The sequence below is a fragment of the Mus musculus genome, chromosome 8 (assembly GCF_000001635.26).
Source record: "Mus musculus strain C57BL/6J chromosome 8, GRCm38.p6 C57BL/6J".
Taxonomy (NCBI): Eukaryota; Metazoa; Chordata; class Mammalia; order Rodentia; family Muridae; genus Mus; species Mus musculus.
In genome coordinates this window covers 105,186,210-105,201,816 of record NC_000074.6, presented here as the reverse complement: position 1 = coordinate 105,201,816, position 15,607 = coordinate 105,186,210, and the positions used below count along the sequence as shown (strand labels likewise).

The 15,607-nt window shown below is 39.5% G+C and overlaps 1 protein-coding gene and 1 long non-coding RNA gene across 5 annotated transcripts in view; both read right to left on the bottom strand.

Annotated features, from left to right (window-relative positions):
- The window catches only part of Cbfb (core binding factor beta), a 47,316-nt gene that overhangs the window by 16,173 nt on the left and 15,536 nt on the right, over positions 1-15,607 (bottom strand). For all 4 annotated transcript variants that reach the window (NM_001161458.1, NM_022309.4, NM_001161457.1 and 1 more), the window contains one exon: positions 7,226-7,342. In NM_001161458.1, coding sequence (NP_001154930.1) covers positions 7,226-7,342 — 117 coding nt within the window. The remainder of the gene's footprint in view (positions 1-7,225; positions 7,343-15,607) is intronic.
- AI225912 lies at positions 390-3,761 on the bottom strand. Its single transcript, XR_001778641.1, has one exon. It is a non-coding gene; the product is annotated as an expressed sequence AI225912 (long non-coding RNA).

Below are 15,607 nucleotides of genomic sequence, written 5' to 3'. Positions count from 1 at the left end.
AATACCCTCCCCGCAAAAAGAAAATAAAAAAGCAGCCATCAATATTCACTTCCCTACAACAGTACAAAAGTTGGCAGTGTAACTCACTTCTGCCAATGAGGTAACAGCAGAAGACCCAATGGAGGCTGGTGAGATGGCTCAGTGGGTAAAAGCATCATCGCGTGCTCTTCTGAAGGTCTGGAATTCCAATCCCAGCAACCACACCGTGGCTCACAACCACCCGAAATGAGACCTGACACCATCTTCTGGTGCATCTGAAGACAGCTACAGCGTACTTATTTATAATAATAAATAAATCTTTGGGCCAGAGTGAGCAGGGACTGAGTGAGCGGGGCCGACTGGAGCCAGCAGAGGTCCTAAAATTCAATTCCCAACAACTACATGAAGGCTCATAACCACCTGTATAGTTACAGTGTACTCACACACATAAAAATAAATAAATCTTAAAAAAAAAAAAAAGACACCTAATGAGGTTTTCAAGAAGGCTATGTAAGAGAGATTTCACTATTCTTTCCTGGGAACTGATATAGTGTTCAGAGAGTTAGCAGCCATCTAGCAAATAGGACAGAGCCGCAGGCTAGAGGCAGCAGGAAGATGAAAAAACCCAGGCCTCTGATACTGTAATAAATGTTATACCAGGTCTGACTATGCTAGCTATCTTACTATGTGCAATCAATTAAGTTAACAAGACTAACGCTTATGTTTTCACACTCTGTAGAGGCCTTTTATTTACATCCAGAGTTTTTACATCTCTAGAAAAAGAACAACAAGATTTTCCCTTCTGTGTGTCTTCCTCTTGTTCTTCATGGTCCATGACTCCAGCTGAAGTTGTCAGTACACTGGAGCCAGTGACAGGTGAGAGCAGATTGTTCCGCTATTTTCTGGGTCTTTGAGTTGCACATTAAATCTAGGGCTGATCACTTTACACTTGTTCAACCAGCCTGTGAAGTTCACCATGATTTCCCCAGCTTGGCTATCATCAATGACATCAGATTCTGCAATGTAACCACACTTCATCATCACAGTTAGCAACTGACTCTTGACTTAAGAGCATGGTCTGAAGACCTGGTGCCTGCCTCTTTTCTCAGCATTGTTGATGCTTCCAGGACTTTCATGCGCACCATGCTGAGGGCAGGGAAAGATGGCAGAAAAACATTTCCAGTGCCTGTAACCCTAAAGATATGACCAAATTCCTATTCTTGGGACTGGAGATGGAGCTTCGTGGTAAAGCGTTTCCCTAGCACACACAAGGCCCCGGGTCCAATCTCCAGCACCTAGGAATAGAAAAGCACGTTCTTTTTCCTTTCCTAATTTTTTTGGGGTGGGGTGACACTTTGCCTACATGTATGTCTGTGTGCTACTTGTGTGTCTGCAGCTTGCAGAGGCAAAAGACACTGTTGCAGTTCCCTGGTATAGGAATTCTCAGTTGTGAGTTGCTACATGGGTGCTGAGAATTGAACCTCAGTTCTCTAGAAAAGCAGCCAGTCCTCTTAACTGCTGAGCCATCTCTCCAGCCTCCAAAACACATTCTTATGATATACTTACTAGTGATAGGATCCAAGGCAAGATACTTAATTTTTATAAGCCTCAGTAAATGTATATAAAATACAGGTATAATAATATTTCACACATCTGTTAAAACTATACAAGACAATACGCAAAAATGCTTAAGGCAGTATTTATTCAGTAAGTACTATTATAAGCACTTACAGACATATAAAAGTCATACACATAACTAAAACTAATTACTCCATCTACGATACTTCAGAATATCCTATACAGGCCTGAGCTACCTAGAAACGAATGCTGTCTGTTCCTAAGGGCACTCTAGTTCTAGTTAATAATCAACTGGGGCTAGGATAACAAGGCATCTATCTGTTCTGCACATTTACTTGTTTTTTCTCAAAAATTATTACATTTAGTGTGTGTGCATACATTTGTGCATATATGTGTGCACATACTGCAGCTGAGATGTAGAGGTTAGAGAACAACCTGCAGAGGTTGGTTCTCCTTCCAATTTTGTGGGGCTTGTGGATCAAAGACAGGCCTGGTGACAAGTGTTTTTATACCATGCCATCTTACTGGCTTTTATCACTTTTTCATTTATTTCACAAATATTTACTCGGCCTTTATTATGGGCAAGCCATTGTGCTTGGTGCCATTAATACAGAATGAGACAATATTGTTTTTTACCATATAGCTGCTGGGGTCAGTGGCAAATAAACCTAATTAAATCCACATCAATTTATCAACTGTGACTGTGTACAACAAGAATTATGAGGATACAATGAGAGTCCACAGGAGCTGTGACCTGATTCCCTAAGAAAGCTATTGAGACACGGTGTACTCTCGAAATGAGCATAAATTCTCCCCATGAAATGACTGAAAAGTATTACTAGTTGAAGCAGGAAAAATGAGGTAGGAAGACTTGGTAGTTCTCGATTTCCTAGTTCCAATTTCTGGTGACAAGTGAGACACGTGTATGATAAACAGAATTCTTACTCTCCGAAAACTGGTAAAGCGGGAAAGCCAATGGGCAACTACTATCCTTACCATTTCCCTTAAGGACACCACCTGCTAATTAAATGACTGCTCACCCATGAAAGGAGACTAATGGCTAAGGACAAGCAACTCTATCCTGCCTCAGGCAATGCTTAGAGGAATTTGCAAATTTTTAGTTTCCTCAGCCATGTGCCATACTAAATTGTTTTTCTATCATTTATATGAAAACATGCATAAAGCAGCCAGACGGGTCAACATTACACAGTTGGAGTGGACCATTGTGGCAAGTACCTGCATCCATCACGTGGGAGGCTGAGGCAGGACAGTCATATGAGCTGGGAGTGAAGGTACCAGGCTCAACAGTATCAAGAGTCGTCAGAAAACAACAAAACAGGGGCTAGAGAGATGATTCAATGGCCAAGAGCACTGGCTGCTCTTCCAGAAGACCCAGGTTTGATTCCAGAACCCACATGGTAGCTCACAACCATCTGTACCTCCATTCCCAGGGATGCAATGCCCTCTTCTGGTCTCCATGAACATAAGACACACACAGTACGGGGGCTGGAGAGATGGCTCAGTGGGTAAGAAAACTGACTGCTCTTCCGAAGGTCCTGAGTTCAAATCCCAGCAACCACATGGTGGCTCACAACCATGAGATCTGATGCCCTCTTCTAGTGTGTCTGAAGACAGCTACAGTGTACTTACATATAATAAATAAATCTTTAAAAAAAAAAAAAAAGACACACAAAGTACATAGACATACACAGAGGCAAAGTATCTCTTTACATAGAACACCCCCCTCCATAAAAATGGGATTAAAGGAGCCGGGCGTGGTGGTACACATCTTTAATCCTAGCACTCAGGAGGCAGAGGCAGAGGCAGGTGGATTTCTGAGTTCGAGGCCAGCCTGGTCTACAAAGTGAGTTCCAGGACAGCCAGAGCTACACAGAGAAACCCTGTCTTAAACCACCCCCCCTCCAAAAAAAAAAAAGAAAAAAGAAAACCAAAACAAACAAAAATAACCACCACCAACAAAAAAACCCAAAAACCCAAACCAAAAAAATAGCCCATCTGGAACCTTTCAGTAGGTGAAGAGCGGTAGATCCCCGAGGTTCACTAGCCACTAGTCAAACTGGTGAATTTCAGTTTTTGTTAGAGACAGTGTCCCCCAAAATAAGAGAGAACAGAGGAAAGCCTCCATCATCGACTAGCTGCCACATGCATGCACACACATATGCACCCACAAAGGTACCTACACATAAACATACAGAAACACACACACACACACACACCCCAACAGCGAAACAAAGAAGAAATCTTAAAACAGGTCTAAGAGATGGCTCACCAGAAGTCAATCCTGACTACCTTTATTTGATCTCTGGGACCCGGGAAAGAAATAACTCCCGACAAGTTATCCCTTGTCCTCCAAACATACATGAACATGTACACGTGTACACACACAAATACATACATACAATAAAGTAATTAAACCAAAACACAGGTGTCCCAAGTCCGCATGGAAATAAATGTTTAGCATCCTGTCATAGAGTCATGTAGAATATTCTGACCAATCTTGCTTCAGTGTACTTATTTTTACTATGTAACCTAAATCTATAATTGTATTTATTTAACTTGGTGGTTCAGCAATGAATTTAAGAAGTATGTAGTGAAATTAGTAGTCAAAGCTGTGCAGTGTGACATACACACCTTTAATCCCAGAACTCAGGAGGCAGAGGCAGGCAAATCTCTGAGTTTGGGGTCAGCCTGAGCTACAAATGAAGTTCCAGGACAGCCAGGACAGTTACACAGAGAAACCCTGTCTCAGGAAAGAGACAGCAATAGAGAACTAGTGAACAAATCTTTAGAAAGTTGGTGGTAACTATGTAATTCGCACAAATACTGACATTTACTATTCTGTGAAAATCAAAATGATGCCACTCAAGGTAGGAAAGTCAAAGGCAAGCAACCTCCTCAAGTGTTAGTGTCTACTTCAAAGTCACTGAGCATACACTGTGGCAAGTGGTACATTATTAACTCATCGTGCTGTCCAACACAACTTTTCATTTAAATCATGGGACTCTTCCCAGTTCTACCTATGCTCTGTGCAGAGGAAAAAGCAAACTAGCTCACATGTTAACTCCAATTGCAAGAAAACCTTACAAGCTGTTACAGGACACTTGGCTTTACATCAGCGTCCTCAGCCTGGTCTACAGAGTGAGCTCCAGGACAGCCAGGGTTATACAGAGAAACCCTGTCTCGAAAAACAAAAAAAAACCCCAGAAAAACAAAAAACAAAAAATCTAATTAAACTATTTAATTGTCAAGTGTAAAAATTTTAGAACTGTATTTAAAAACAAGGCATTTAACAAACAAACTCCCAAACAAACAAAAAGTGAAATTCCAAACCCAAACAACTGATACAGTAAACTCACACACTTGACAGTAGATACGATGCAGCACAAGGAAAATTAGTAATCCCAGCACTTGGAGTTCAAGGCCAGCCTGGTCTACAGAGTGAGCTCCAGGACAGCCAGGCCTACACAGAGAAACCCTGTCTCGAAACACCCCCCACCAAATTAGTATGCTTAAAATAGACAAACAGATTATGCATTATGAAGAACAAAAAGGGGGAAAAAAAGACTACAAACAGAGCCCCAGAGACCTATGGGCCATTACCACACACACTAACTCTACCTAGTTAAGTCTCCACTACTGAGAGCAAAAATAACAAAATGTGATGAAATAAAGAATGGGTAAAGACTTCTCAATTAAAAATTTTCCTACATGTTTTTGTTACTGTTACTGTCATGACATATTAGGCAAGTGCTCTCTCCCTGAGCTACATTCACTATGTAAGCCGGGGATAGTCCTGAATTCACTTTACATGGGTTCTGGGGATCTGACCTCCAGTGCCCACACCTGCATAGCAGGCTCTTTACCTGCTGAGAGCCATCTTCCAAATCCCTCCACTTTTCTTTTTAAGGCTTGCTTTCTGGGTCAATATAGCTTAGCTGTTAAGTCAGTGCCTGATCCTCTATTTGGTTTAAATTCAGATTGGGGTGGGTGGGTGTGTGTGTGTGTGTGTGTGTGTGTGTGTGTGTGTGTGTGTGTATGTATATAGACTGCTCAGGCAAATGGTTTTCAAGTTCAGAGAATTTGCCAAGCCCACTCCATGTTTACACCAGCACTAAGTGCTCCCACAGCCTTCTGTGTTCTTTCTGGGGCAGGTGTAGCCTGCATGTGCACTAAGCTTTCCAGATCACATGCATGTGGCTTGGGTTGGGCCACTTTAGCTGTTTCCCTGTATCTACATGAGATGGTCTGTTAGCTTGTTGTTTCCTGCAAAAATAACCTTGTTAGATTATCTGCCAATGAAACCTCTGTTGCTTTCTAACATGACAGCAGAGCTAGCAGTCCTTCTATCTTGCCCAGAGGACAGCTTAAAGGACCACAGACTGGGGAAGGGCAGCAGCTCCTGCCTACAATCAGCAGTTCAACTACAATGTCACATATTTACTAATCTTAACAAAAACCAATAGCTATGCCTGAGCATAAACATCTCAATCTGTATCCTTTGGTCAATTTCACAAAAAGTGGGTTTGGTTTGTTTTCGAGACAGGGTCTCACTATGAAGCACTGGTTGCTTGGAACTCAGTGCAGACCAGACTGAACTTGAACTCATACATGTCCACTTGGCTCTGCCCCTCAAGGGCTGGGATGAAAGGCGTGTGCCACCAAATTGTTTCCTTGTTTTAAAGCAATTTTTGTCCAGTTTATTAATGCCTTTTAGGGAGACTATTTGCCAAGATCCTCAGTTAATCTAAGGGAGTTTCTCATGTGTGCTTTTACAAAATTGTTTCTCTCCTTCTCCCCATATTGTACTGATAAATCAATAAAATTACCGAAAAGATATTGGAAATTACTGAAAAGATATTCCCACCAGACAGACACAGGCAATCCAATGATTAACCAGTGTATTTCCATCGAAGCAAAGACTCCCAACATCAGGCCTGAAGTGTAGTTCTCAACACTGTCAAGATCATTCATTGTACAGCATACACCTTATGTCAGCTGGTTCTGCGTCAACTTGACACAACAAGCTAAAATTATCACAGAGAAATTAAGAAATGCCTCCATGGGATGAGGTTCTAGGCAAGCCTTCAGGGCATTTTCCTACTTGATGATGGTAGTGGAGATGGGCCCTTTCCTTCCCAAGTTTTGGTCATGGTGCTTCATCGGAGCAAAACTAATCCTACTACTACTCTTTAAAAATATTTTAAAGGGCTGGAGAAATGGCTCAGCAGTTAAGAGCACTGGTTGCCTTCCAGAGGACCTAGGTTCAATTCCTAGCACCCACCTGGAAACTCACACCTGTCTGTAACCCAAGTTCCAGGATTTCTGACACCCTCAGACTTACATGCAGGCAAAACGCCAATAGACATAAAATAAAAATAAAATTTGAAAGGTGGTAGGGAGGGGGGTGTTCACTACATTTTGTTTATTATTTTATGGGTGTATACATGTGTATGGGTGCACACCAGTTACACAGCATGTGTACGGAGATCAGTGTGGGTCCTGGGAATCAATCTCAGGCCCTCAGGTGACTTTTACCTGTTAAATCATCTCACGAGCCCTATACATACTACTCTAAAGACGAGTCAAAGTAGTTCCCCAAAGACAAGTTTAGGGACTATATTCCCAGCAAAGACTGAAATCACCCTACCTGGGCTCGCTCCTCATCAAACTCCAGGCAACCCATACCATCCAATCTGTGGAGATCAATCCAGCCCTTCCATATAACACACACTCCATTCAGAATCATGGGAGCCTTCAAGTATACCTAAAAAACATAAAAAAGACTGGTGAGAACCAGTAAAAACCAGACATGAAGTTTTCCTTAGGATATATATAAACATATACATATGTGTGTTTGTGTGTGTAACTTTTTTCTCCTGTTACAACTGTTGTCTCGGAGGCTTACTGCCTGTCTATTAACTAGGCTAGTCCTAGAAGCTTCTAGCCTGAGATTTGCTGCTTTTGCTGCTGAATAATCTCACCTATTTGCAGATCTTTCTGATCTCTGGCTGGCTAGTTCAACTTAGCTCTTCCTGCTCAAACTTCTCTTCAAGCTGACTGATTCAAACTGGCTTCTCTCAGCTTCTCCTGAATTGCTCTCCTTGGCTTCATACTAACTTTTGGCAGTATGTCCTGACCTTCTGGCTCCTGTCTTCATCTGTGTCTAGCTTGTTTTCTCTCTATAATTGTCCTGGCAAAACTGTCCTTTTTCTTTTTTCTCTGCATTACTCCTCAAGTAGCTTCCCTTTCCTCTCTTCTCATGAGAGTTGGGCAAATCCTATTCTTTTGTTACTCTGCCACTCAACTAGACATCACTTTCAAACATGGGTGTTTCCTTCTACAAACTAACTTTACCTTCAAGTTTGGGGTTAAAAGTTTGTGCTAAGGAATGAGCAACACCACAACTAGAAACATGGTTGTTTTTGTTTTTTTTTCCTGTAAATAACACAATCTGGGGTTACAGTATGATCAAATATCTTGCAACACATATGGATTTTTTTTCTAAATGTACATTTGCACACCAAAAGAGGGCACTATATTCTATAGGACTATAGTTATAGACAGTTGTATGTTGGAGAAATATCCAAAAGGAACACTCTGGGATGCTGTAACATCTTACGTCACTGAAAAATGTAAAATAAGCCGGGCGTGGTGGCGCACGCCTTTAATCCCAGCACTCGAGAGGCAAGCGGATTTCTGAATTCGAGGCCAGCCTAGTCTACAAAGTGAGTTCCAGGGCAGCCAGGGCTATACAGAGAAACCCTGTCTCGAAAAACCAAAAAAGTAAAATAAGTAGTACATGTTTTGCTGTAAGTTTAAAAAGGTTATCAATAAACTTTATTTCAAATTTACTGAGTTAAAAAATATCCATCCTATAGACCTTTAGCACTATCAGAAAATACCAACATCCTCACGCACGTGACCTGAACGATTACAGCTTTATTTCGTCTTCTCTATAAGACAACCAATACAGCCACCAAGTTTCAAGTAAACAACCGGCAGCAGAGCAGTCCTTTAGTAGAATTTCCAAACCGAGGCTTCCAATCACAGTAATTCTCAATTAGCCGATTTTGCTCAATAAGGATTTAAATGTAAAAAATGGTTGTCAAGACAGATACTGGATGACAGAGATGAACCAAGAGAGGAATTTATCATAGTTCCTACAATCTTCTCTGCCCTAATGTCAAATTGTTACAGATTTCAGGATGGCTCTGAACTCAGACTCATTCTACTTCCACTTTAAATGCTGAGATTACATTTTAGAGTCACCATACCCACCAGGCTTGGTGGCACAAGTCTTTAGTCACAGCACTTGGGAGGCAAAAGCAGGTGGATCTACTTGCGTTTCAGGCCAGCCTGGGGCTACAAAGAGAAGCCCTGTCTTGAAAAACAACAACAATAACAACAAAAACAAAAGCCAAACAAGACAAAGTAGTTAAGGAGGAAGAAGGGAATGGGAAAATGATGTGATTATATTATAATTTCGAAGTTTAAATAATTGTTATAAAAACAATAATTAATCAAAGTCTGTTTGTCTCTCTGTCTCTGTTTCTTTATCAGAACATCATGTAGCCCAGGCTGGCCTTGGCCTGATCATCTTCCTGTAACTAACCTCTCAAGTACTGGGACTGTAGGCTTGTGTCCACCATATCTGGCTCTACTTAATCTTTTTTTCTTTATATCTTCTCTACCTCACTTATCACAAAATAAAAATCAGCATAAATTTAAATCATTCACTACCTTAAGTAAGATTTAAAATATAGAGTGGAACTCCAATGAATTTTCAAAGCTCCAAGTAGTCAAACACATGCTCATAAGTGGGGTTTTCCTCGGTGCACACAGCACATGTTGTCCCCGAGCGAAGCTAGTGCGTCACGAGCTAAAGCTGGCACTGCTGTTACTTATAGACAGAAAAATAGCAGGAAAGTTTCTCATTTTAAGAGAAAAGTTGGAAGCATACTGTTTTCCTTTACTCAAATTTAGCAGTCTCCTGAGCAAGGTTTTGGATTTTTGTTTTCAGAGATACTTAATAAAAACTGTCAGTTTATAAACAATAGAAAAGTGACTCCCCAAGTACTGGTGAAATAAATCTACACGTTTTATGTTTTTATGTTGCATAGGTTCAGTTTTCTCCTTATGCTAAAAACAACTTCTTTTAAAAATAAAAGTTCAATGAACCATGTTGCACCAATTTCTACCCTAAAAACGTAAGGTTTTATTTCTCTTCCTATTGGAACAGGGGAAACTGTCTACAGTTATAGTTACAACCGTCTGACCACATATTTCCTTTTGTTCTGATAAGTGCTCATTTCTTTCCACATTATAAATTCGCTATTATTTATTTATTCTTTTTTGAGACACAGGTTGGCCACTAACTCGCTATATAGCTGAGTGTCCTTGAATTCCTTCTGCTTTCATCTTCTGTGTGCTGGCAACCACATCTACACACCACCAAGTCCAGCCACATTTACTCCATCAGTGTGCACTTTTAGTCAAGTGACAATGCTCCCCTCCTGTGCAACATCCCAGAGGAATGTAAGAGCAACGTCCCTCTATACTTTATATCAAAGGCCTTGACTTACCGTATCTTCAGTGAAGACTTCTTCGATCCTTTCAGTGCATGATAGAGAGTGCAACATTCTACTACCAAAGTCTCTCTTATGCTAAATCCTGATACAAACCATGGCTAACTCTTCTCATAGAATAGCTGAGAAAAAGTCAACCTCATGCTTCTTTTAAACCACATTTGTGTTCTTCCCAAATGGTTTATGTTTTTTAAAATTGCAGATTCTATAATCTTTTTAGCTTATTCATATTAACAGCCATAGTAAAAAATATTTTTTAAAGTTCATCTTTTACTTCTTTATAAATCTTTCATGAAAAGGAGACCACCACTAATATGTTTTGGGAAATTTCTAAATGGCTTTAGAAAATGGATACATTCATTATGAAGAATAATGTCTGAACTTCTAATTTAAAATAACATTTGATGATCCTGGTGATTTATTTAATGTTCACACTGAAATAAACAGTTTTATGTATAATCTTCAAAGTAAATGTTTGGTGCTTTTATATACTCATGAATAGCAGCCTCAAAGTCTGAAGAAAATATACTGCTGTCTCTTAACAGCTGGTATTTTGTAATGTTAATTCAATAATGTCATTTAAACACAAAGAAATTATTTCACTGAAAATGATGCCTTATTTCAGTCTTTGAAAAGAAACGTTATTGTATGTCCCAAAATGAAGCTCAATTGTCCAGGAAAAAATGTTATAGAAAACGGACTCCACAAAGCCGTAAAAACTGGTATAAAGATGCAGGCAATCACAGGATGCAACAAAACAGCTTCTCTTTCTAAGAGTTGAATACTACAGCTGAGACCTCACAGGTTCAAAACTGACTAGAGCCTCATTTTTTTAAAAAGTAAAATGTGGTTTAACAAAAAAATTTTCTTTTCGAGACAGGGTTTGTCTGTATAGCCCGGGCTGTCCTGGAACTCACTTTGTAGACCAGTCTGACCTCGAACTCAGAAATCTGCCTGCCTCTGCCTCCCGAGTGGTAGGATTAAAGGCGTGCGCCACCACTGCCTGACTGTGGTTTAGCAAATTTAACTCAAGAGCTAAACAATATTTTTGATGTCATGTTTAATTCAAATTACATAAATTACTTTATTTTCAACTTAAAGCTTCAAATTCCCCATCATTCAAGCCAGGAAAGACGTTAAATAAAAACATGCTTGTATCATCCAACTATATTACTAATATGAGGGTGTATTATCTAGTCATAGAAAGGAATGAATGCTGGACTATGATGGCACATGCCTCTAGCTCCAGCACTTACTTAGTTAGAAGGCCAGCGTGGAAGGACCAGTACAAACTCAGGGTCAGCCTGCACTACACAGGATGACTGTCAAACAAACAAACCCTATCATCACAGACACCAGCAAAACAGAAACTCAGACAACAAAAATCAAGTACCGCTTCCATAACACAGATGAACCCAATATTACACTAAGTGAAATAAGCCATAAAAGGTCAAAATTATTAAACTACTCATAACAGACAAATCTAGAGAGAAAAAAATATGAGATTTCAATTTTTTTTAAGAGGTTTAGGTTAATATAATAAATATGGTGACCACTAACACTATGGGCTCAAATCTGGAAGGAAGAAAGATTCCTTGAGGAATAAATAGGAAATGGGGGCCGATGAAGAACTCTTGATGAAGTTCAGCTTTTCACTCAGGACAGAAGAAAACAACACAGAGCAGACAATGAATAGCAAGCTAAGCAGATGAAAACACATTGTATCAGGTTCAAGTTCCCCTTTGTTGGGTATATTATGCAGCTCAATGTTACAGGACTTTAGGTCCCTCAAGTTTTTAGTACTATTTTTATTTATATTAACAAAGTTTTTGTCATAAAAACACTGCCTTTAATCTTTTTCAGACAAGGTCTAACTATACAGGCCTAACAGGCCTGGTACTCACTACTTGCTAGTGGCCAGGCTAACCTCAAAATCAAGTTTCCTGTCTCAGCCTCTGGAGTTCAGTGACTTCAGGTCTACTACCATACCTAGATAAGAGATTCATTTTGTTTTACTGAGACGGGGTCTCACATGTAGCTCTGGCTGGCCTGGAACTTGTAAATAGATTAGGCTGGCTTCAAACTCAGAGATCTACCTGCCTCTGTCTTCTAAATTTAGGGATTAGCTTTCAGAAAACCCAGAAGAAGGTTTGAATTTATATAGATACATTTCAGTAAGACCAAACACTTTGTAAAATTCTAGGTAATCATTTACTTGTGAATCCACAGAAGATTTTTTTCCCTAGAGAATATTATTGCTTCCATTTGATTCTCAAAGGGGTTTGCAAAGCAAAACAACATTCAATATAGTGGTAAGAACTGCTAATCTTCCTTCATAGACAAAGCCCCAGATCTTTGTAGTGCAGAACATAAGATGGTTTAAGTACTGTTTCGTTCAGTAAATGGGCAGAGAGGAGAGAACAGAGGAAGGGGAGGGGCGGAGAGAGAACTGATTTTGTTACTAGGGAGCAAACCTAAAGCTTTATGTGCACTAGTGTGACCACAGAGTAAGATCCTAACCTCACACTTCTTTTAACTGCACCCCCCCTTTCAATAGCTAAGTAAACTTGGGTCCTGAAATTTAGGTGTCAGAAGAAAAGTATGAGGAGATCTGATCAACTTCTCATTTGCTAGCTTGTACAATATTTCCTTCTTTGAGGGTCTTGAGGCTGCTTGTTCTAAGAATAAGCAATTTGGACACAGCAGTGACACCTTCAGCCCAACTGTCTGTCACCTACTATGCCAACCCCGTTTTAGGAAAGAACAGTTTCTAGCTACAATCCCCAAAGGCAGGTTGGATGGGTTTTGGTTGTTTGATGGGTTTGTCACCATTAAAAGGGAAGTATGTTGCAAACTGCTAAATGGTCTTGATTAGGGAGGAAATAAGGTATAGGAGGTTAGCGTCAGGGATTTCTTATGTAGGGAGAGAAGGAATAAAAGGGGAGAGAAAGGATGAAAAGGAAAAAAAAGGGATATAGGAATGATAAGAAAAAAAGGTAGATTATTAAATCTAATTCTAGACCAAAGAAAATTAACAAATCAAATTTTACTTTCAGTACAGGCTGTATATTGGTACAGTTTATTATAGTTTTATAAAAATAACAGAATAAAAGGATAGACTACTTAATCTACATCTAAACCAAAGAACATTAACAAGCCAAATAATTCACATTTGGTATGGACTTTGTATATTGATACAGATTAATGTTATATTGTTATAAACATACTTTGTATGTATGTTTCAACTCTTATTCAAGGTATTGTACCTATGTGTTCTTAAAAAATGCAATGTTAAATTCTAGTCCTTTTGAAGGTTGCTATCATAAAACTGTTTAGTATAATTAAGTAGTTCAAGTTAGTAGCCAGTCAGTCAAACTCATGGTCATGTTAGATACTAGTTTAGTTACAGAAATGTTTCCTAGGTTAAACAGACAGTAAATAGCTATAAATAAAGAATGTTTGCCTATTCAGATATACTATAGTCTTCAAAAACCTCAGATTGACAAAATATGGATTTAAAATGTTTTATTGATAAAAGGATTTTTTTTTGATAGTGAGACATGTCTAGTTCCTAGGTAGCTGAGGTGAAGCAAACTGAAAGTAGAGAAGCTGTGACTGAAATAATTCCCACACTGAGTTATTCTAAAGGTAATTCTGTGATAAGGCAAGCAGAATAATTGTAGATTTAAACATACCCAACGCACATCAGTATTGAGTCACAAATCAATATGTACAGAAATCAACCTCAAAGTTATTGACAAAAGCAAGCAGACTTCATTCTTTAAAAAGGAAAAAAAAAAAGATAATCTTTTAATTGGAAAGAGTACCTCACTTCTCTATAATAAACTGATAAACTGGGAGGGATTGGTGGCACACACCTTTAATCCTAATGCTCGGGAAGGAGAGCCAGCCTGGTCTATAGTGAGTTCCAAGAGTCAGGACTACCAAGAAACATTTTTTAAAAAACCAAACCAAACCAAACCAAACCAAACCAAACCAACAAACAGTTAACATTCAAAATGTTTATGAGTCTTGTCTATAAACTGAAATAGCAGGGAAACATTAAAAGAGAGTGATTTTTACTATTACCCCGTAAGTCTCTGAATATTTAAAAAATTTAAAAATTAAGTATATGTGTGTTTTGCCTACATGCATGTCTGTGTACCACATGTCTTTCCCGGTATCCTAAGGCCAGGAAAGCACAGAGCACATCCACTGGATCTGCTGGAACTGGAGTTATGGAAGGTTCTGAACCTGCCCTGTGCTGGGGATTGAACCAGAGTTCTTTAGAATAGTTGCTGGTACTCTTAACCACTAAGACATTTCTCCAGGGCCCCAGGATAAATATTTAAATCCTTATTAATAAAACAGCAAGAGAAAAAGCTCTTAGTTTCCTTGTATTAATCACTCCCACACTACGTACTTTTCAGTTGTTATTGTTTATTTAGGTTTCTGCTTTTGAGACAGGGTCTTGCTATGTAGCTAAGTCCAGCTTAAACTCCCTGTCTTAGTTTCCTAAATGCTGGGATTATAGGTGTGTGCCACCTATAATGCCTGGCCTTCAAAATTTTTTTTCACTTAGCACCAGAGACCTCACATTTTAAAATCAATGAAAATGTCTCCTTTAGTAAAAATTTGAGAGATCAAAGTAAGTAAACTGTGTGAAACACAGACCATCACAGAAACTCTGCTTACACACACATTTCCACCAATACTCTACATGGCAGGTTTTTTTCTAAGGCAAAGAGCTAGCTCCCCACCCCACCCCCACCCAGACAATGAACAGTTGTTCTATCCACAAACTAATGAATCATCAGACAAGCTAGCTGTAATGCTAGACTGGCCAAAAGCACCCAGGAAAACAAGATTCCACTGATGAAATATGTACTGTGCTGCCCAGCTGTAATCATTTCTGTAGACTGTTAACAGATTCCTTTAGAAGACTTTTCTGATTCATGCTCCTTTAGCCACATGGTCCTTTCTGTTGTTCTAAGTGCATAGTCAGCCACTGTCAGATGATCACTACAGTCATTCATCCACATTCTGAAACAACTGGGTTGCACACGTAGGAGAAAGCATGTTTCTTGTAGTGGTCTAATGCAAGATATAAACCTACTTCATATAGTGCAAGTGACAAACCATACAATAGAAAACATTTCTGAAACTTGTATGTCCATACATTTAAACACATATTCAGTCATATTAGTAGGCTGCTAGGAACATGGCAAAAAAATGTAATCCTAACACCTGAACTAAAGTAGGGAGGTCGAGTTTGAGATCAGCCTGACGTAATAGTAAGAACCTATCTCAACAGAGAAAAAGAATTGTCTGTGAGTTGACCTCTGATTTCTGTTAAGACCTCAGGAGAGCTGGGCACAGCGGCTCACACCTGAAATCCCAGCGCGTGGGAGAAGCTCAGGAGGTCACCCTGCCCTTCTGGGCTT